This window comes from Pleurodeles waltl, chromosome 7 (assembly GCF_031143425.1).
Source record: "Pleurodeles waltl isolate 20211129_DDA chromosome 7, aPleWal1.hap1.20221129, whole genome shotgun sequence".
Lineage (NCBI taxonomy): Eukaryota > Metazoa > Chordata > Amphibia > Caudata > Salamandridae > Pleurodeles > Pleurodeles waltl.
Genome location: NC_090446.1, coordinates 1,212,543,903 through 1,212,566,797, shown reverse-complemented (window position 1 = coordinate 1,212,566,797; position 22,895 = coordinate 1,212,543,903). Strand labels below are relative to the sequence as shown.

The 22,895-nt window shown below is 43.9% G+C and overlaps 1 protein-coding gene across 1 annotated transcript in view; it reads right to left on the bottom strand.

Moving 5' to 3' along the window:
- The window catches only part of B3GNTL1 (UDP-GlcNAc:betaGal beta-1,3-N-acetylglucosaminyltransferase like 1), a 1,877,148-nt gene that overhangs the window by 1,831,926 nt on the left and 22,327 nt on the right, over positions 1 to 22,895 (bottom strand). The window contains exon 3 of the mRNA XM_069200350.1: positions 17,121 to 17,220. Within this exon, the coding sequence (XP_069056451.1) occupies positions 17,121 to 17,220 (100 nt within the window). The remainder of the gene's footprint in view (positions 1 to 17,120; positions 17,221 to 22,895) is intronic.

The following is a 22,895-nucleotide window of genomic DNA, read 5'->3' as shown; positions in this document are numbered from 1 at the left end:
TGTAGGTTCTGCACAGGGTGGAAATTCTTCTTCCTCAGAAGTTGAATCCACTGTAGAGAGAGGGATAGTAGGTAGTGATTTACCTTTACTAACCCTAGCTTTAGGGAGCACTTGGTCCATTCTTCCAGGATCCAAGTCACCCTGTCCTTTTTGCTTTTTGGCCTGAGCCCTGATTAAAGCAAAAATATCCCCTGGAATGCCCAGCATTGCTGCATGAGCCTCCAACTCCACATCTGACCAAGCTGATGTCTCTAAATCATTCCCTAGTAGAAAGTTTACAGGTAAATCTGAGGCAACCACAACTTTCTTTGGACCAGTAACCCCCCCCCCCCAGTTGAGATTCACAGCAGCCATGGGGTGGCTAAGTGTGTTGTTATGAGCATCAGTTACTTGGTACTGGTGACCAAGTAGGTGTTGTTCAGGGTGGATCAGTTTCTCTATTACCATGATAACACTGGCACCTGTGTCCCTGTAGGCCTGAACCTCAACACCATTTATTAGGGGTAGTTGCTTGTACTTATCCATGTTAAGGGGACAAGCAACCAAGGTGGCTAAATCAATAGCCCCCTCAGAGACTAACACAGCCTCTGTGGTCTCCGTAACAAGACCAACCCCAAATAAGTTACCAAAAGTGAGCCCAGCTACTCCCTTGGATTGGCTATTAGTAGGTTTGCTCCCACCACCACTGCTATTGCTAGGGGCACTAGGTGTAGCAGCAGGGGTTGTAGTGGTAGGAGGCTTGGTGCTTTTCCTTGGACAACTGGGATCTGTTGTCCAATGGCCTTTTATTTTACATAAATAGCACCATGGTTTCTTTTCTTTGTTTTGATTTGAAGAGGATTTGGGCCCACCACCGCCACCAGAGTGTTTTTGTGGGCCTGATGAAGACTCATTTTTAGATTTGTCCCCACCCTTGTCAGAAGACTTACCATCCTTGTTCTTGCCATCTTTGTCACCCCCTGTATGAACTGTTCCTGTTCACCCTTGTTCTGACCCATTTGTCTGCCTTCTTTCCCAATTCTTGGGGAGAGGTCAGATCAGAGTCTACCAGGTACTGGTGTAACAAATCAGACACACAATTATTAAGAATACGCCTCTAAGGATTAAGTTATACAGGCTTTCATAGTCAGCAACTTTACTGCCATGTAACCACCCCTCCAAGGCCTTCACTGAATGGTCAACAAAGTCTACCCAGTCTTGTGAAGACTCCTTTTTGGTTTCTCTGAACTTCATCCTGTACTGTTCAGTGGTTAAGCCATAACCATCTAGGAGTGCATTCTTAAGAACTTTGAAATCATTGGCCTCACTTTCTTTTACAGTAAGGAGCCTATCCCTACCCTTTCCACTGAAAGATAGCCATAGGATAGCATCCCACTGCCTTTGAGGGACCTCCTGTACAACACAGGCCCTCTCAAGTGCAGCAAACCACTTGTTAATGTCACCCCCCTCCTTGTAAGGGGGAACTATCTTGTGCAGATTCCTAGAATCATGCTCTTTTGCCGGATGACTATTTGGAATACTGCTGCTGCCACCATGGGTTTCTAAACCCAATTTCTGTCCTTCTCTTTCTATCTCCAAGGACTGCCTATCTAAATCCAGCTGTTGCTTCTTGAGCTTCAGCCTGGATTGTTCCACTCTCAATCTATTGAGCTCCCTTTCTAACACTCTGTCATCAGGGTGGGTGGGTAGGGCATGTCTTGAAACAGAGGAATGGTGAGAATGAACAAAAGGAGACCTGGCCCTAACAGATCGCACACTAACATTCTGGCCTACAGAAGTGACACTTCTACTGTGATGAGAAGCAACACTCTTACTGTGATGTGAATTCACATCAGTACCAGCTATGCTAGGTGGCCTGCTAAGGGGCAGGTTGGAAAGATTCCCTCCCAAATCTTTTGCTATGGGTGCCCCAGAATCAGAGTGGGAACCATCAGCTAATTTCTCACAAGAAGTTCCAACAAAAGTCTTGTCTTGTTCAACTAGCATGTTAACTAACAGTTCTCTAGAGGGATTCTTCCCTACACCTAAACCTCTTTCTACACAGAGACTCCTTGCTGCCTTCCAGCTAAGGTGATCATAAGCAGTCTTGGACAGATCAACAGTTTGGCCTGTGCCAGACATTATAGAAGGTGTTTAAGGGATAGAAAAAAAAAGAAAAAGTTTTCAGAACTTTTTAAAGAACAGGAAAAAAAACATTTTAAACTTTTTAAGAACTTTTTGAAAGTTTAGAGTTACTTTTCAGCACTTTAGACAAGAAGTGAGAGAAGAAAAGCAAAACTTTTTGGTTAGGTGTACATACACTGAACTCGTTTTGTATATTTTTCTCTTACGAAAAGTACAATGACAAAAGTGGTAAGTAGTTGCAAAGTACTTATCCCACCACTGCACAACCAATGTAGGAGGCTGGACTGGCTTGTAGTGAGTACCAAGGGGGTACTTACACCTTGCACCAGGCCCAGGTATCCCTTATTAGTGTAGAGGGGTGTCTAGCAGCTTAGGCTGATAGAAAAGGTAGCTTAGCAGAGCAGCTTAGGCTGAACTAGGAGACGAGTGAAGCTCCTACAGTACCACTAGTGTCATATGCACAATATCATAAGAAAACACAATACACAGATATACTAAAAATAAAGGTACTTTATTTTTATGACAATATGCCAAAAGTATCTCAGTGAGTACCCTCAGTATGAGGATAGCAAATATACACAAGATATATGTACACAATACCAAAATATACAGTAATAGCAATAGAAAACAGTGCAAACAATGTATAGTCACAATAGAATGCAATGGGGGCACATAGGGATAGGGGCAACACAAACCATATACTCTAGAAGTGGAATGCGAACCACGAATGGACCCCAAACCTATGTGACCTTGTAGACCAGTGGTTCCCAACCTGTGGGCCGGGGACCCCTGGGGGTCCGCGAAGCCTCATCAGGGGGTCCGCGGCTGCTTAAAAAATGTAATAATATTAGGTCCCAGCTATCAGTATTGACTCAGTGGGGGTCCCCCGGTTCCAATAATGATTCAGTGGGGGGTCCCCGGGCTCCAGTATTGATAAAATGGGGGTCCACAGAAGTGAAAAGGTTGGGAACCACTGTTTTAGACGGTCGCTGGGACTGTAAGAAAACAGTGAGGGTTAGAAAAACAGCCCACCCCAAGACCCTGAAAAGTGGGTGCAAAGTGCACCTAAGTTCCCCAAAGAGCACAGAAGTCGTGATAGGGGAAATCTGCAGGAAAGACCAACACCAGCAATGCAACGATGGATTTCCAGACGAGAGTACCTGTGGAACAAGGGGACCAAGTCCAAAAGTCACGATCAAGTCGGGAGTGGGCAGATGCCCAGGAAATGCCAGCTGTGGATGCAAAGAAGCTGCCACCGGATGGTAGAAGCTGAGGATTCTGCACGAACGACAAGGGCTAGAAACTTCCCCTTTGGAGGATGGATGTCCCACGTCGTGAAGAGTCGTGCAGAAGTGTTTTCCCGCAGAAAGACCGCAAACAAGCCTTGCTAGCTGCAAGGGTCGCGGTTAGGGTTTTTGGATGCCGCTGTGGCCCAGGAGGGACCAGGATGTCACCAATTGCGTGAGGGGACAGAGGGGGCGTCCAGCAAGATAAGGAGCCCACTCAGAAGCAAGCAGCACCCGCAGAAGTGCCGGAACAGGCACTACGAAGTGGAGTGAATCGGTGCTCACTCCAAGTTGCACAAAAGAGTCCCACGCCGCCGGAGGACAACTCAGGAGGTCGTGCAATGCAGGTTAGAGTGCCGGGGACCCAGGCTTGGCTGTGCACAAAGGAAATCCTCGGTGAAGTCACAGGAGCCGGAGTAGCTGCAAAACACGCGGTTCCCAGCAATGCAGTCTGGCGTGGGGAGGCAAGGACTTACCTCCACCAAACTTGGACTGAAGAGTCACTGGACTGTGGGAGTCACTTGGACAGAGTTGCTGAGTTCAAGGGACCTCGCTCGTCTTGCTGAGAGGAGACCCAGAGGACCGGTGATGCAGTTCTCTGGTGCCTGCGGTTGCAGGGGGAAGATTCCGTCGACCCACGGAAGATTTCTTCGGAGCTTCTAGTGAAGAGAGGAGGCAGACTACCCCCACAGCATGCACCACCAGGAAAACAGCTGAGAAGGCGGCAGGATCAGCGTTACAGTGTCGCAGTAGTCGTCTTTGCTACTTTGTTGCAGTTTTGCAGGCTTCCAGCGCGGTCAGCAGTCGATTCCTTGGCAGAAGGTGAAGAGAGAGATGCAGAGGAACTCGGATGAGCTCTTGCATTCGTTATCTAAGGAATTCCCCAAAGCAGAGACCCTAAATAGCCAGAAAAGTAGGTTTGGCTACCTAGGAGAGAGGATAGGCTAGCAACACCTGAAGGAGCCTATCAGAAGGAGTCTCTGACATCACCTGCTGGCCCTAGCCACTCAGAGCAGTCCAGTGTGCCAGCAGCACCTCTGTTTCCAAGATGGCAGAGGTCTGGAGCACACTGGAGGAGCTGTGGGCACCTCCCAGGGGAGGTGCCGGTCAGGGGAGTGGTCACTCCCCTTTCCTTTGTCCAGTTTCGCGCCAGAGCAGGGCTGAGGGATCCCTGAACCGGTGTAGACTGGCTTATGCAGAGATGGGCACCATCTGTGCCCATCAAAGCATTTCCAGAGGCTGGGGGAGGCTACTCCTCCCCAGCCCTGACACCTTATTCCAAAGGGAGAGGGTGTAACACCCTCTCTCTGAGGAAGTCCTTTGTTCTGCCTTCCTGGGCCAAGCCTGGCTGGACCCCAGGAGGGCAGAAACCTGTCTGAGGGGTTGGCAGCAGCAGCAGCTGCAGTGAAACCCCGGGAAAGGCAGTTTGGCAGTACCCGGGTCTGTGCTAGAGACCCAGGGAATCATGGGATTGTCTCCCCAATACCAGGACGGCATTGGTGGGGCAATTCCATGATCTTAGACATGTTACATGGCCATATTCAGAGTTACCATTGTTAAGCTATACATAGGTAGTGACCTATGTATAGTGCACGCGTGTAATGGTGTCCCCGCACTCACAAAGCCAAGGGAATTGGCCCTGAACAATGTGGGGGCACCTTGGCTAGTGCCAGGGTGCCCACACACTAAGTAACTTAGCACTCAACCTTTACCAGGTAAAGGTTAGACATATAGGTGACTTATAAGTTACTTAAGTGCAGTGTAAAATGGCTGTGAAATAACGTGGACGTTATTTCACTCAGGCTGCAGTGGCAGGCCTGTGTAAGAATTGTCAGAGCTCCCTATGGGTGGCAAAAGAAATGCTGCAGCCCATAGGGATCTCCTGGAACCCCAATACCCTGGGTACCTCAGTACCATATACTAGGGAATTATAAGGGTGTTCCAGTATGCCAATGTAAATTGGTAAAATTGGTCACTAGCCTGTTAGTGACAATTTGGAAAGAAATGAGAGAGCATAACCACTGAGGTTCTGTTTAGCAGAGCCTCAGTGAGACAGTTAGTCATAACACAGGTAACACATACAGGGCACACTTATGAGCACTGGGGCCCTGGCTGGCAGGGTCCCAGTGACACATACAACTAAAACAACATATATACAGTGAAATATGGGGGTAACATGCCAGGCAAGATGGTACTTTCCTACACTGAACCACTCAGGCTCACAAATCCTTGTGCTCTGTTTGATGCAACTGGGGTATTTGATACATTCTGAACATTTGGGACATTTAATGTGTGTGGATTATTCCTAGTCATGCCTGGAGCTTACAAAAGAACAACTGGACCTATTGTCACTGGAACTGCCATTCCTTTACTCTGTCCTGTCAAGGCAGTATTTAAGCCTTGTCCTGTTTGATTCAGGGTAAAATTCTGCACTGGCTGATTTGAACTGAAGTTTTGCACAGAACTGATTCAAATTAAAATTCTGTGCTGGACGATTCAGGTTTGAACTCTGTACTAACTGATTTGTAGTAAAGCTCTGAACTGGTTGATTTACATTAGAAGTCTTTCCTACTGAACTCACATTTGAAGCTGGCACTGTCTAAATTGGGGTCTGTTTAACTGGTGCAGACGTTGCATGAAAGGTCACATTCTGTCTGCTCACTACAGAATATGGTAAACAAACACTTCAAAGCAGTAGGGAGCTACACTTTCCAAACTATGCTTTCACAATTTCACAACAAATTTGACCAACAAATCTCACTCTAGTTGATACAGTTCCTCCATGCCTGGGATCTTCGGCCATGGCGGACCCGTTCAACAACAACTGCTTCTTAGCGTTAAGCATCACAACTAGACAAGTGCAGAATCTCTGCAAACACTTCACAACAACACACTTTACCTCACTCTTTAGATAAAGCAACACAAGCCCAAACCCTATTAGTACTCCCACATCTGCTGCAAAGGAACAATGCTGGAACTTCATAATCTTCAGAGCAAACCATGAGACAAACTGTTTCAGGGTGGGCTATTCGTATGAAAATCATTTTAGAGATCTCTAACACTATGTCTAACTAGTCCTTCTCCTCGTGGGAGGAACCAGAACTCTGCTACCAGATTTGATAAAACATTTTTTCTCTAAGGTTATACTTTAAATGAGGTCAATTGGCCACACAAGGAAATCTCCAGTCTGAAATAAAGTTGAGGGGTTTTATTACAAGCTCAGACAAAGTTATGTAGACAATTGTCAAAACAAGTTATAAAGATACAGAAACACCACTGGTTGACTAAGGTGACGAAAACGTTTCAAACAAACTAACATAAAAAGGGCTAAACATTCAACAATGAAAACATTAAACTGCAACAAAATTATTTTTATTAATTTTTTACTTATTACCCCTTAATTCTTTTACACTGTAACACCATTATTTGTTCATGATGACATACATAAAACATTATTTGATACCTTAAGACATGGAATATAAAGGTGTCCTTAACATTTTCACATTTTCTTAGCAACACTGCTTGTGACTTTCCTCTATTTTTTCAAATTGCAGATATTAAGTACATTTTATACATTTTATATTGAAAACATTCACCAATCTTGAGTTCACTGTTCTTATATCAGTATATAATCAAGGAGCACTCTTGCAGAGTTATACAGTGTCATTAAATTTAGCAAATGTATATACATGCTTCACTGTCAGTAATGCAAGCTGAGCATAAAGTTGTATTTCCTTAGTATGCCACCTTGATTGTAAAAGCTGTGCATTAATGAACCATATATATAACTCTGAACATATTACACATGGATGCATCTGTTGCCTAGCAGCAGACAATACTCTTCATCAGCACAAATTAAATTGTCAGTCAAAGGGTTTGAGATAGAAGGGTTTGGATTTACTTGTCTAGTACACAAAATAAAAATAATGAACCTAAAAACATGTTGTCCTTGGCCCCAAACAGTATGTCCTGGGCATTGGGCGGTAGAAATTGCACATCCCGGAATACCTGACACTATGGGGAGAAGGCATCTGGCTAGACTGAATCATGTATATGGAACTCCCTTTGACTATCCTAATACAAGACCACTCATTTTCCATCTTCATACCTAAACTTACATAGCTCACCCGCTCTAACACGTCTCATACATCTCCATTCATAGTATTCTCCTCAGGCAATTTAGCATAAAAGCCTCTCAAGGCCAACGGTGTTGTAAACCAAATAACAGCACCTAACACACATTAGCACTGTACTTTGTCTCCCACTTGTCTTAAATATTCTTTAAAGTGATTTCAATTGAAATATGTCACTTTAAAATCAGTTACATTTCCCCATTCCCCAACGCATTTCAGGCATGTTAGATGCCCTTCTTCAGGGGCAATCTTTTATCTGTTCACTCAATAACTGTGTTACGCCTGCAGCAAACTGTGTGGGCCTCAACCTTTTAATTTATATGCATGAACCCTGATGGTCAGCATCTAACATGCCCAATACATTCCTCCTGGAATCACCTTAAAGAATGTTTTAAAGTTGAGTCCTGTGGTCCTTAACAAATACTTCCATCAAGTATCACCTACTTGCCCTTGTTGCTTTACAGAGGCTGCTGACTTTACACACATGCTTTGGTCCGGTCCACTTTTTAGGCCCTTTTGGACATTTATAGTGACTATGCTTTCTTCAATTACAGTCAAACAATCCCACTAGATTGGCCCCTGGTAGAGCTAGAAGCGTACAAGTGCTTCAAAACAGCAGCCATGTAATTTGCTAATCTGGCTCTAATCCTTACCCAGAGAGCCATCACTTTCGATTGGAAGTGCAAACCCCTCCTACTCCGGTTGCTGGGTTAAGAACTCTCCTTAAACAGGGTAGAGTGGAGAGTTCCACTCTACACAGAGATGAGGCCAGAGGGTTTATGAAACACTCCCTACAGGAAACCTGTGACTCACTTATGGAACATTTAACAACCAGTACAACAAAGACCTCCCAACCACAGAGACTCCCTCAAGAATTACACCCCATCACATGACTGTACCCTCCCTCTAACGAAGAAAGGTTGCTTAGCACCTATACCCTCCTGAACTCGGCATAGTAGGGCATTTCCCTTGCTACTAATTCCACTACGTTTTGGAAAGACTGCATACGCAACCTAAAAGCTTTGCTGCGGCACAAGACTCCACCCAACTATGCCCCATACCCCACTCCCTTTCTTCTCTCTCCTCCGCCCATACCTACAAAATTCTTTGCTTGTTCTATTACAATTATTATTGCTCATTCGGTCTTCCTGTAATGGACGTCTTGATTTGTGGAACTTACTACTGTCAAAAGCTCTTATGTAGTATTAATAATACTGATATGTCTAGAAACCTGGGAGTTTTAATGTGCAAAGTATTTAACTTAAAGTTCAGTTTGAGAAATGTCTCTCTATGAGCATTTGTAAGCTGTTTGCAAACATGTTGAAACTATAAAACGCCAATACAGTTAATTAAAAAAAATGTTTTTAAGCAAATTGGAAAACAATGCGCATCAACCTGAGCATAAAGAACTTTGCTTATATTATCGATTTTGTTTCCTGAAAAAAACTAGAAATGCGGCTAGTCTATATGACACACACACACACACGATATTGCCACAGAAGGAGGACAGTGCTCAAAGATCTATGCAGACCATGATGAACCAGACAACTACGCCTTCATTATGTGGAGCTACTTAATGGTGATAAGGTCAGTAACAACAGGTACCAGCCCCGCAGGAATTGTGATATCCATGAGAACGCTGCCATCCTGTTCACTTTCACATGAAGTCTTCTGTCGCTCAAAACAGGTGAAATACTAGAGGAAAATTCGGAATTACTATGGAAATCAGGCCCTGAATTAAAGCTTGACTAGGACATTTCTCATTTCTTAGCAGACCCTTAGGGTCATACTCATAACGGACAGAATATTTCTAATCCATGGAGGTATTGGTTGCACCCAGAATTGGTATCTCATGTGGGGGAGGAAATACTGGCCCATTGCAGAAACACTTGAAATGAGGACCCTGTCTTAAAGGAAATAAGGTCCTTAGTAGAACGTAATTGCACACTAGTTGGTGAAGGTGTAGCATGGCAAAAATATGAGCAGTCGTCAAATTTGTGCAGCTTGAATTTGAAATACATGCCATTTTTATTTTGATACTTTAGCAAACCAATACAGTGGTTTGCATAATGTAGGCATGACCTTATACCAGAAGAGAAGGATAATAATTTGGGATGGCCAGTAAATCCCCAAACTAGGGCAATTATTTAAACACAAGGTAGGGCTGAGTAAGGAAAAACATTCAAGTGATTTCAGACATTGTTGAAAAACATTAGGCTGCCTCAGAAGGAAATTAATTCCTGCAACCTTTATAGTCACCTCAATGTCTACCAATTTTGTAAGCGCTTAATAGGAATGGCAACAAGTTGTGAATTTTAATATTAAAATTAAAAACAAATATTTTATTATTTCAAAAATAGTGCCAAGTAAAGCGGTGTTCTCTAACTTCTTACAGCCAATCTTATGAAGAAATACATAGAATGTAGATTTTCCTAGTAAATTATGAAGGAAAGTCATAATTTTATTAAAGACACGGAGGCGAGTATTATGCTTTTCTTTTCTTGTTTAATTCAATAACAGTAGTCGAGACAGAAAAAACTACAAATCCCAAAATGGCAAATGAACATGGCCAATGGGAAGAAATACGTGGTTCACAGACATGCACCAATCACGGGCCAGAATACCCTTTAATACTCATCTTGACTGTGAACAGTCCTCTTTTCTTGTGCAAGGGTTGAAAGGTAACAAACAACGGTAAAATGGAGCAAAAAAGCAAACTGCCATGACAACAGCTAAAAAGTCTTGTAAAAATTTCACAAACGCACACGTGGATTTGGAGAAAACGTGGACATCTGGCTGCAGATGGTTGCACCGAAGTACTGAAGCTGCAGGAAAACTCATATGGTGACGAACCGGAGGAAGGTTCTTAGGAGGAGACCTGTGAAGGAGTTGATGATGCTGTTAGGGAGGGAGAAGAAACAATTGATCAGTAACTGTTGAGGCGGGATAATACTCACCTCCGTGTCTTTAACAAAATTAAGAATTTCCTTCATAATTTACTAGGAAAATCTACATTTTTATGGCAAGACCGGAGGCTCATATTATGCTTGTTTAAAGTGAATTAATCACAGTTAAAGAGGCATGTTGTTCTGGATTACAATAAAACACTTAAAAAACATTATTATTAGACCAGTCAGCCGATTTGAGAATGTCCTCAAACCAAGAACCAGCCCAAAAAGCTTTCGAAGCCATAGCTCCCCTGGAAGAATGGGCCCCAAAGGAGGAGGTGTTGATGCCCACCAAGGACATAACCCACTTAACCCAACGAGCAATAGTTGGAGAGGAAACAGGCTTAAATGGTTTCCTAAAAGAAATAAGGAGTTGGGGTGCTGAGGAAGATCTCAAATTGGCTGTCTTTTGTTCATATATCTTCAGACATTGACCTACGTATAGTTTAGGACAGTCAGGAAAATAAGGATACAATACTGATGACAGATTAGTCTTAGTACGTCTATGAATATTAAATGAGACACCTGTTGGGGTAAAATGGCGCGCCGTGATATCAAGAGCTCTAACGTCTGAAAAACGTTTGAAAGAAACAAGGCAAAGTAACAAGGAACGTTTAGCAGATAACCTTTCTAAAGTAAGCATTGTATTATCTAGCCAAGATAAGAAAAGCTTGAAAACAACACTGACATCCCACAAAGAACTGCATTTTGGTAAAGGAGGATTAGAAAACTTTACTCCCTTTACCATAGGACAGACCAGAGGATGTTCGCCAACCAGTTTTCCATTGATCTAAGGGTGAGAAGAGGAAATGGCTGATCTGTACAAATTGATAGTATGATAAGTTTTAACTTTGCTAGCTTCAGCCGCAAGGAAATTAACGATAAAAGTTACATCCGCTGAAAGGGAATCAATATGTTTTCCAGTTCACCAGCTATGTCATAAGGACCATGCTGAACTGTATGCCTTTGTTGTACCTGGAGCCCAAAAGTGTTCAATGAAGTTTAAAACTTCTGACGAAATAGAAGGGATTGGCTGGGAATCCCCGATAATTTCCACGCTGAGAGGGTAAGAAGATTCTCTAGGATTAAGTTGTGAAGAAGGCCGGAGGGACTGTAAAGGTGGTCTGGAAAGGAAGGGAGCAGAAAAGGGAAGTCTACAGACGACTCCAGAAGGGAAGAGAACCACACTTGGGATTGCCAAAAGGGGGTTATGAGAGCCACCACTACCCATTGATGTCTTAACTGAGCCAAAAGTCTGTTTATCATGGCAAACGGAGGGAGAGCGCAGTTGAGAGAGATTGACCAATCCTGAGAAAAGACATTGAAGGCTAATGTTAAGTGATCTGGGCGTCAACTGAAGAATTAGGGCAGTTGAGCATTGAGACGAGATGCAAATAAATCTATCTGGAAAGGGTCCCATTCCCGAAGAATAGTCTTGAAAATCTTGGGATGAAGTCTCCAGTCGCTTGATTCTTGAAGATATCGAGAATGCCAATCTTCTACTAGATTTAGATTGCCTGGCAGGTACTCTGCATGAACCGAAATTCTGTTTATAAGGCAAAACTCCCCAAACCCTTTGGCTAATTCCGCTAAAGGATGGGATTTTGTGCCTCCTAAATGATTGATATAGCGGACCGCTGATATGTTGTCCATCCTGAGAAGAACCAAGCAACAAACTCTGTCTTTTGCTAGGCTTTTACTAGGCTTTTTATTGCAAAGGAGCCGGCAAGCATCTCTAAACCGTTGATGTGCAATTTCGACTCCTCTAGCGACCATGTATCCCCAGTCAAGATTAAACCACACCGGGCTCCCCTAGCCGGAATGACTTGCATCTGATTCTAATGCAAGATCTGGGGATGATGCAAAGATAGTCCTGCCATTCAACATGTCTAAATGATCTATCTACATTGTAAAGCTCGGGAGATGTTGTCTGAGTAAGCAAGACCCTTTTGAAGATGACGTATTTTCAGTCTTTGAAGGGCTCTGTAATGAAGAGGGTCTGACAAAATGGCCTGAACTGAAGAAGAAAAGAGGCCTACTATTTTTGCTAAGGTTCTGATGGATATTCGCGTAAAGCTTAAAGAATATTGGATTTTACTTTTGCTGATGGAAGATGTAGAGTAATGGAGTTGGAGACCACTAGAAAACCTAGAAACTCTATTTGTTGAACAAGAACCAGAGAAGACTTTTTGTTGTTGAAGATAAAGCCGAGATCTGACAGAAGAGAACAAGCTAGCTGGACATGAGATTGAAGAGAAGACAGGTTTTGGTTCATGATGAGGATAGTGCATGATTAACCTGACTACAACCGTCTTCATGAGCTTTGTGAAACACCAGGGAGAGGAAGAGAGGCCGAAAGGAGAAGAGGAGAAATGAAAAGTCTGGTTTAGCCATTGGAATTGTAAATACTTTCTGGAATCCAGATGCATAGGAACGGTAAGATATGCATCCTGTAGGTCCAAATGAACCATCCAGTCGCACTGAAGAAGAGAATCTCTGAGATGTAATATGGTCGCCCATTTTGAAATGGCGATAAACAACAAAATGATTGAAATGTTTCAAGTTGATGACTGGGCACATTGTTTTGTTTTTCTTTTGAACTAGAAAAACTGAACTGATGAAACCTGAAAGGTCGAGTTGACATGGGACAATTGCATGTTTTTGAAGAATAGACTGGATTTCTGTCGAAATTAGATTTGTCATTTCCATAGAGAACTGGGGAGGACGAGGAAGCACCAACTGAACAGGCTTTGAGTAAAGCTTGATAGCATAACCTTGTACAGTGTTTAAACCCATGGTAGAAACCTCCTACAGTAGGAAGGTCAGAAAGGTGACTTACCGGGTTGAGATGAATATCTGGAACCCCTGTACCCTTGTTGCAGAAACCACGGCCTCTATGGGTAGAACTGTGGTATGTATTCCTGGTAAGAGGTGTTGTATGCACCACAGGAATCCTGGTTGTTGTATGAACGGCTGGCAAATCGGTTCCTGCCTCTGCTGGCCTTGGCAAAATCCCGACTGGCGAACATCTTCTTAAGAGATCACTGGGCTTTGTTCTAAGAAGCAAAAGTTGCCACATATTTACAAAGTTGAAGCAACCCCCAAAAAGGAGACCTTCTGCCTTGATGCCAGGATCCGAGACAGCAGATTTACAAGTTAGGGGTCAAGCTTGAGAAGGGGACCTTTCCTGAGCTCGTGCGTGATTGCTGAGTTGGCATTCCCCAAAAGACATATTGGACCCATAAAGACAAATCAACCGGGTTAATAGGAGAATTATCCAAACGAGCAGCTTCTGTCAAATCGAAAATGCGCGTCAACAGACCCACAGTATCCAAAAGTTTATCCTTTCATGTGGACCATGCCTTATCCACACCCTTGTGGGGATCCTTACCAAAAAGTAAAAATGGTAAGAAGGGAAGGATCAATGGAGGGTGTAACAGTTATTTTTGACTGCAGGGAAGGACTAGGGCACTCTGATCGTAGTTTTGCCCTAGTTTGTTTATCCAGGGGAGTGCGTAGTCTTGAAGCCACGCACTCTCCCACATGGTCCACAGAAACCATTCCGTGGAGTGGGGATGATATATATCGAGGTTTTGAAGCCTCTTGGGCTGAAAGTTTTGCTTTCTTAGGAGGAGGGGGAAGAAATAAGCCACTGTTATTGTTCAATTTGCGTGTGTCTCAGTCAACATCTTGGAAATCATCATCAGTATCCAGAATTTTTGAGATAACAATAGGAGAAGAAATGTGCTTGGATTATTGCGTACATTCGAGAGACAATTTATTCTTTAATGTCCCCTCTCTTAAGGGAGGCCTATAAAGAGTTGCACCCTCTGTCTTTTGTGAGCAACCCTCACCAACCAATAACGCCACGTTGGGATTTTTTTTTTTTTTTTTAAGATAAAGGGCATTTTCTGCTATCCCCCACAGACTGGGCCAAAATCGTCTTAGACACCAAGCTTAAAACTGAATTTTACACATTTTTTTAGACTGCCTGCTCCACAGAACTTTGAATAAAGTCACTCAAATTCTCTTTTATAACCTCCTCATTTAAGGCATGAAAAATAGGAGAACTATCCATTTCCATAAAAATTTTATAGAAAAACTGTACATTAAATAATGGTTGGCCGGGAAAGGGTTACATTTCCTCAACCGGAGGAAAACTAGCTTAGCTCCACCTATGGGCGGAGAAAAGGGAGGGCCCAGCAAGAGGGAAGGCAAAAGAAAGAAATGAAACCTTCCGGCGTATGGGAAAGATGGCTGCAGGCTGATAAAGCAGGAAAAAAAATGCCGATGAGGTAAGAGAACCGTGTGGAGAGAGGCAGAGGAACTCGAAGTTTCTCTCAACTGTCATCAAATATGGCGACCGCGTTGAGTGGAATGTCGAAGCCTCAAAAGAATTTAAGAGAGCGCGTGAGGATGGCGCGTTGAGCTGTGCGGCTGCAAGCTGTTCTATAAAGACGTGAAGAACAGAGCGCGCGACAAGGGCAACGCACGTAAGACCAAAAACAGTAAAACACTCATTGACAGTATATTAAATAAAAAATTCCTCAAATATACTTATCTTGACTGCGGGCAGCAAGAAAAGAGGGCTGCTCACAGTCAAGATGAGCATTAAGGGGTATTCTGGGCCTTGATTGGTGCATATCTATGGACTACGTATTTCTTCCCATTGGCCACGTTTGTTTGCCTTTTGGGATTTGTAGTTTTTGATGTCTCGACTGCTGCTATTGAATTAAACAAGAAAAGAAAAGCATATCACGAGCCTCCGGTCTTGCATACAATTCTGAAAACATTGCAACAGAGTAAGTCCAGGATAATGAGCATAACAGTGAACCGAAACATACACTCTATATGGCCCCTATTTGTTGTTACAAACATGTTCAAAGGCCTTGACATTGGAACTCCAGAGGAAACCTAGAGATACCTCTTAACTGTCCTACACGTTTTCTATCCCAAAAATGTATATGTAAAACCAAATGAACTACATGGCTTGCCAATGCCTCGCACAACTAGATTCGTGGCACACTCAATGACAACTATAGAGTGACAAAACCAACTATGTAATATTTATGTCACTGATTGGGTTACAATGGAGTAGCTTTGATAAGAGGTATTTCTAAAGCAGTGAAATACACATGCCTGTAAAGGATAGAATTACACAGTGAAAGTCAGAGACAACTGTGAACATTTGCCAATATTAATCAAATAATTAAAACTAGGTGGCACAGAAAACCGGTGCATAAAAAAATCTCATGAGAATGTGGATGTGTGCAAAGACAGAACGTGGTGATGCCAGGAAGGATTCAGGATCAAAAAAGAACACACCACAAATGTAGTTAACTGCACAGGGTGAGCTATGTTCTCCGATAGACATTTAGAAGAAGTGATACAGAGCAAGGTGGGCCGCCACATTACTAAACATGATGAAATAGGAGAGAACATTTAGGCTGTAACTTCAGGTGTTAAACCTGGCCTCAGTTATTAGTGACCATCTGGCAGCTGCTGCGTGGTCAATGTGTAGCCAGTAAGCAATGCCTATTCTGTGGACAAGTGTTCCTCTCACTAAATATCACCAACAAAGCTGCCACTAATTAACTTCATCTTTGATAGTCAAAACAGAGAATAAAAGATCAAATAGGCATAAAGACTAAAATGATGTGTCACACTCTAGAAGAACCCTTTCATGAATCATCTCAGACTCCCTGGTCTGGATGGAACGTCAGAGCAATGAGTTTACGAGATCATCTCACCACCAATTAAAACTTCCACCATGACACAATTCAATGCACTTGAAAAGGATTTCATTACCAGAGTTCGAGCCAATACTGAATACAGTCGGTCAGTTACTGTCAATGTATTTCTCCTCTAACATGCAAAAACCACTAACATTTACAGTGAATATTGGGCAGCAACAATGTGATGTGATTCAACCCTGGCAGAAGGGGACATTTTACACTCATACACCACCATTTCTGTTGACTGCTATTAAGAACCAGTGAAAAGATAAATTGTTAGCCAGCCTTGCATCCAGCTTTGGAACAAACTTCATGATGCAATCAGCATGCAGGGTTTCTGTGCATCAAAGATGGCTAGAGGGATCACTGAATTAAATGCTTGCTGCTGAGATATGCAGCCTTCTATCCTTTCTATTTTGGTGCCATTAAACTGGTTTACAGTTATACTTCTTATTTGCAACACTTAGAAATGACATGTGTAGTATGATGCGCTATATAAGTATCTAGTTATTTATTAGAATGGTTATTAAATATCGTGCTCAATTAATACCATTGTGCAGTTTGGATAAAGAGACTGTGCACTGCTATCAATAACAGTACAGAAACCATTTCCATTCTATTCGAGCCACCATTTCATACTATATACCCCCCTCAAGGTATCAGTATGCATGATTATTTGCATGGCAATGTGTTTCTAGAAGAAATACATGAAATTGATGTTTTTGTCTGTAGTACAGAAATGTAGACACATTTGGTGGTGTGTGGCAGTGGAGCACACCACAAGTTCGCACAGTGGTTGCAGAGCATGGCGGTTTTCATATGCTGTACACCCATCTACACAACTTGTGAGGACCAGGTTAGTACTATAACTATTTTAGTACTTGAGATACACACCTCCACGTGGCTTTGAAGAGTTGTGCCCTCCAATGACGACAGCAATGCCTCTTTCTTCCAAACTGATCTTCCATTTTTCAATAATACTCAATGAATTGTCCTAAAGAAAAGGATATGTGGATCAAAATACAAAATACTGTCACATTTAAGTAGTGGAACATACACAATAAAGTAAGCATTGATAACATCCGACTTATGTTTGCCTAGATATGTTTAGTATGTTTTATTTAAAGTGATCTTTCAGTCACTGTACATAAAATAATGCAAAGAAAATGATATTTCATTGTTAAGTGTAACTCACTATGTTTAACCCACAATGCCCATTACTGTAATAGTTTGGATTGTTTTTTTAATTTTTTTATTTGTCCAATGGGAAAACAATGTAGGACATCTTGGTGATATCCAATGTACAAACAGCAATCATTGTAATTAAAAGGTGCAGGTGCCACAAGCATCAAATTAACCAAATGAATCCCTTATCAGAGATACCTGCTTTACTCATCTACGCTGGGGTGGGACTACGTCCCCAAAACGTCTTAGAGGCCCCAGGTGGGGCCTACAGACCACGGCACACTCTAAAGCACGATCAACTTACTGCGACACAGGACGCGCCCGGGCGGAGACTGGGCACATCATCTACCTCTGTCACTGCCCAAAAAAGGCTTGGCCATCCCTACCCTTCTTCCACACCATAAGGTATTACAGGTAGTCATTTCATCTTCTGCCTATTGGACATCTATTAAAGAAGAGGTAGATTTTCTGCGTTGGTGAAACTGAAAGTCTTGTCACTGCCACCCGCGAGTGGCACTACCATTGATGGCTATCAGCAGCGAGGATGCTTAACAAGGAGATTGCACTGGTAGAGCGGCGTTTATCTTTGTCTTCCCTACCTATCTCATTTTATCTCCATACATCTCCTGGTGCGCTCATGATCAAAGAGGGCCGCAGAGTAGCTTTACCAGATGAGAGACCAGGGACTTCGAATACTTCTATATGTCCCTCTCCCCATGTTCCCACAGTTATGCAGAGCACACCTGCCATCCTGAGGGGAGGATACAACCTCAGGTTCCAATATCTGTTAGTGGGGGCAACTTGAAGAAGCAATGTGGGAAGAGGAAGAGAGTGGAGGGAGGGGGGGGGGGGGAATTAAATCCAAAAGGCCATGCCCCGGATCCTCGACACCACCACAAAGTCCAGGACTGGACCCTAATATCAACAGTATAGGCCACTCAGGGGAAAATACATCCAATCTAATAGACGAGATTTGTAGGGGCATGTTAAAATCAATTATGGGTGCCCTGAGGCCAATATTGTCCAGACTAGAGAAAACTGAAAAAGGGCTACCAACCTGAACTTAGCCCTTGTGGCACATCATCTTGCAGCAACATCTCTCCTTGGCTATGGAGCCCTTCCTCTGACCTTAACACCATCTACTGAGTTGCATGCAAGAGTAGTATAGAGAGGTGTTTCTAATGGGCTGGATGACCACTGTGGGGGAGTAATGCGTGAATTCATGCAAAAAAAAGTCCAGCCCGTTTGCTAGACTGACAATGAGAGACGGGCCCACTGCCCAAATTAAAGAACCTTCTGCATTATCGGACAAAAGACTCGAACATTCCCAAGAGCCACCCTATTCTAAGTTTCGTATCTTGCAACTACCCCTCAAGCCACCACCTTTAGGCTGATCTTGAGAGGCGTACCCCGTTTGAGACAAGATGTGCACGAGGACCATGATCAACTGCTAATTAAGGTGGTGCACTTGGTTAACGGAAGGCTGGAGAGTCCAGCGCTAACTCACAGTCAGAGTAACCTTGTACGCAGAGTGTCCTGGCTAGGCACACCAGGAAGCCTGAAAGTAATGACTGTATCATAATCAATTTTTAAAACAGTGTTAACCAAACTTTTCTTATCCCAGCTCAGTTTAATGGACCCAACCTCATTGAGGGTAGAAGAACTTCGGTTAGGCTTCTTTTATAGACCAATGAAAGGGCTCTCAAGAGTGCCCATGAACTATCCTCACCCTTCGCCATCTCAAATAGGTTTATGCCTGTTTCTCAGCTGGACCACCTGGAATGACTCTCTATGGAGGTGATCACTTTTAATATTAATGCCCAAATTCCTCAAATGAGCTAGCAGTGCCTGGAGAAGTCCGAATTAACTCTCCCCGTCTTAGCGACGGAAGCATCCTGGGACCTGGACTAGGCAGTATTTTGGCTGATATGGACAACCGGATAGTGTTAGCTTCGTGGAATGTAGCTGGCTTGGCTAATAAGCTGGACAATCCATATCGGCACAAATTTATTCAACACTACACAGTTATCTGCTTACAGGAGAGTTGGTTAAATGACACCATGGCACTCAACGGTTTTGGCATCTTCTTCACCCCGGCAGTCCCAGGTTCTGTGGGCAGGGCAAAGGGAGGCCTCACCACGATTATCTTCCTTGTGCTACCAGCCCAAGATATTTGGTCAGGCCTGACTTCTGCCCATCATCAACTGATTTTGTTGCAATGTCGAAATAAGCAGTTGTTACTGATAAACATTGACAATAATGTCTTTGATGCAAGTAATGTTGTTCTGCAATATTATAACTGGCAGTTGTGCAATTGTTGCCCTGGAAGATTTCAACACAAGGCACAGCCAAATATCTACTACCAAGTGTTATGGGTTCGTGGATGATTCGGGGTACTGTATCACTCATTTTGTTCACAGCCTGTCGGGTGATGAATTTAATTTTGTGTTAATGAAATATAATTTAGTATTTGCTTTTGATGCCTTGAATCTTGACCAAGTTATTTTCCCCATGTTTATCAAGAGGGAAGCCATAGTCAAATTGACTTAATTTTATTCTCAAAGGGAATAAGAGAGTGGCTATCAGTTTACACCCTCGCATAATCTCTCGTCAGCAATTATAGGTTCCTGGCCTTATCACTCTATAACTCCCTCTTTGCCAAAAGGCAGCTAAAGGTTAATCATCTGCCACGTATTATTCTAAGTACAAAGGGGTGATCATGAGCTGGACAAAAGTGATCAAGTTTTCTTTTTGTCTGCCCTACTGGGTGCAATGTTACCTGAATTTATGACTTGCTTAAGTGATAATATCTCCCTTAGGGGAGGCCCTGAGTTAATAATTGTTATCATAGAATTTACAATACGGCTCGTAACATGCTTACACTTCCATTTGTCTCCAAGTATAGAAAGCTACCCAAATGGTTTGATGTTGACTGCAGTGAGGCCCTGTTAGAAATGGGGTCGCTAGTAGGCAGTCGGTTTGCACCCTGTCCAAGTAGGGGCCCTCACTCTAGTCAGGATAAGGGAGATACCCAGCTCAGATAACCCCTGCTCACCCCCTTGGTAGCTTAGCATGAGCAGTCAGGCTTATCTCAGAAGCAATTTGTAAAGCACATGCACATAGCACACAGTAAAGCAGTGAAAACACTACAAAAGGACACTACACCAGGTTTAGAAAAACAGCCAATATTTATCTGTGTAAAACAAGACCAAAATGAGGAAAATCCAGCATACAGTAATAAACATAAGAATTTTGCAAGAATTAACGTAAAAATAGAGTTCCTTGAGGTTGATAGCTCCATCTGGGCCTATCATGGTGTTGTGAACAACAAATACAACAGTTCAGGCCTGCCATGGCGTTGCGGGCCGGCTACGGTATCGGGAAGACCCGCAAACAGTACCTTGGAAATGCAGGGCGTCGTGATCCTCGTGATGAGATCCAGAGTGCAACGTCGCAGGCGTCAGTTCCGGAGGTCGGTGCGGGGGTTGCTGGGCCCTTGAAGTCACACGTGTTGCAGATCGAACTTCGGGCTGATGACAAAGTCAGGAGCACTGGCGTGGTTGGCGCCGGGGCTGCGGTGCGAAGTGGGACGATGTTACGTGCGGTGCCCACAGGTCATGGTGCAGGCAGTGGCTAGGTGACGGCGTCCTGCGGCGTCTGTGAGACCAGGACTGCGGTGTGAAGCGGGGCAGTGCGACATGCGGTGTCTCCAGGTCACTATGCAGGCAGCGGCATCATCGTTGTGGAAGCACTGTTGTCGATAGGCCCCAGGTGGCGGTGGATAACAGGGTGGGCTCCATGCAGTGCCCACGGGTCAGGGTGCAGACAGGGGTGTCTGTTGACGATGCTGGAGCCAATGGCACTGGCGTTGGTGGACCAGGGCTGCAGTGCAGGACGGGACAGTGCTTCATGTACCTCATGAGCAGTGTCCTCAGGCAGTAGCGTCAGTGTCATCGTGGAGCGGCAGCGTCGGGGATGCCAAAACTGCGGTGTGAGCATGGCAATGATGCATGCGGGGCCCACAGGTCACAATGCAAACAGCGGCTTGGTGATGGTGTAGGTGAGACCAGGGTTGTGGTGAGACTTGGGGCATGGCTCCGTGCGGCGTGTGTGTCGTCAGGTCATGGTGCAGGCAGCAACATCTTTGACAGTGTTGAGGTGGCTTTTCTTCTGCTGCAGCACAAACACACAGTTCCCAGTGCTGTGGGCAGATGAAGCTGAAGTCTTTGATGTCCCTGGGACTTCCAACAGGAGGCAAGCTCTACTCAAAGCCCTTGGAGAAACTTCACTAGCAGGAAACACAGCAAAGTTCAGTCTTTGTCCCCTTTAAGGTAGAAGCAGCAACTGCAGGCCAACCCAGCAAAGCACACACAGCAAAGGGGCAGTACTCCTCTGCCAGTTCTTCAGCTCTTTTCCTTGGCAGAGGTTCCTTGTGATCCAGAAGTGTTGACAAAGTCTGGGGTTTTGGGTCCACTACTTATACCCCGTTATGCCTTTGAGATAGGCAAACTTGAAAGGAAAGTCTCTGTTTTTGACAATATCCTGCCTTGCCCAGGCCTGGCCCCAGGCACACACCAGGGGGTCGGAGACTGCATTGTGTGAGGGCAGGCATAGCCCTTTCAGGTGTAAGTGTCAGCTCCTCCATCCCCACTCTAGTCCAGGAGACTCATCAGGATAAGCAGGCTACACCTCAGCTCCCTTCTGGTCACTGCCTAGAGGGAATTCACAACAGCCCAACTGTCAGTCTGACCCAGACATGGAATACACAAGCAGGCAGCGGCACAGAATGGTTTGAGACAAGAAAATGCCCACTTTCTAAAAGTGGCATTTTCAAACTGACAATCTAAAAACCAACTTTACCAAAAGGTGTATTTTTAAATTGTGAGCTCAGAGACCCCAAACCTCATTCACATCTATATCTGCTCCCAATGGGGAACTGCACTTAAAAGATATTTAAAGGCAGTCCCCATATTGACCTATGAGAGAGTTAGGCCTTGCAATAGTAAAAAACAAATTTGGCAGTATTTCACTATTAGGACATGTAAAACACATCAGTACATGTCCCACCCTTTACATACACTGCACCCTGCCCCTGGGGCTACCTAGTGCCTACCTTAGGGGTGCCTTTCATGTACAAAAAGGTAAGGTTTTGGCCTTGCAAGTAGGTACACTTGCCAGGACGAATTGGCAGTTTAAAACTTTACACACAGCCACTGCAGTGGCAGGTCTGAGGCATATTCACAGGGCTACTCATATGGGTGGCACACTCAGTGCTGCAGGCCCACTAGTAGCTTTTGATTTACAGGCCCTGGGCATCTTTGGTGCACTTTACTAGGGACCTACAGGTAAATCCAATATGCCAGTCATTGATAAACCAATCACCAATACAGTTTACATAGGGAGCACTTGTACTTTAGCATTGATCTGCTGTGGTATAGTGCGCAGAGACAATAAACCAGCAAAAAACAAATCAGAAAAAAGGGG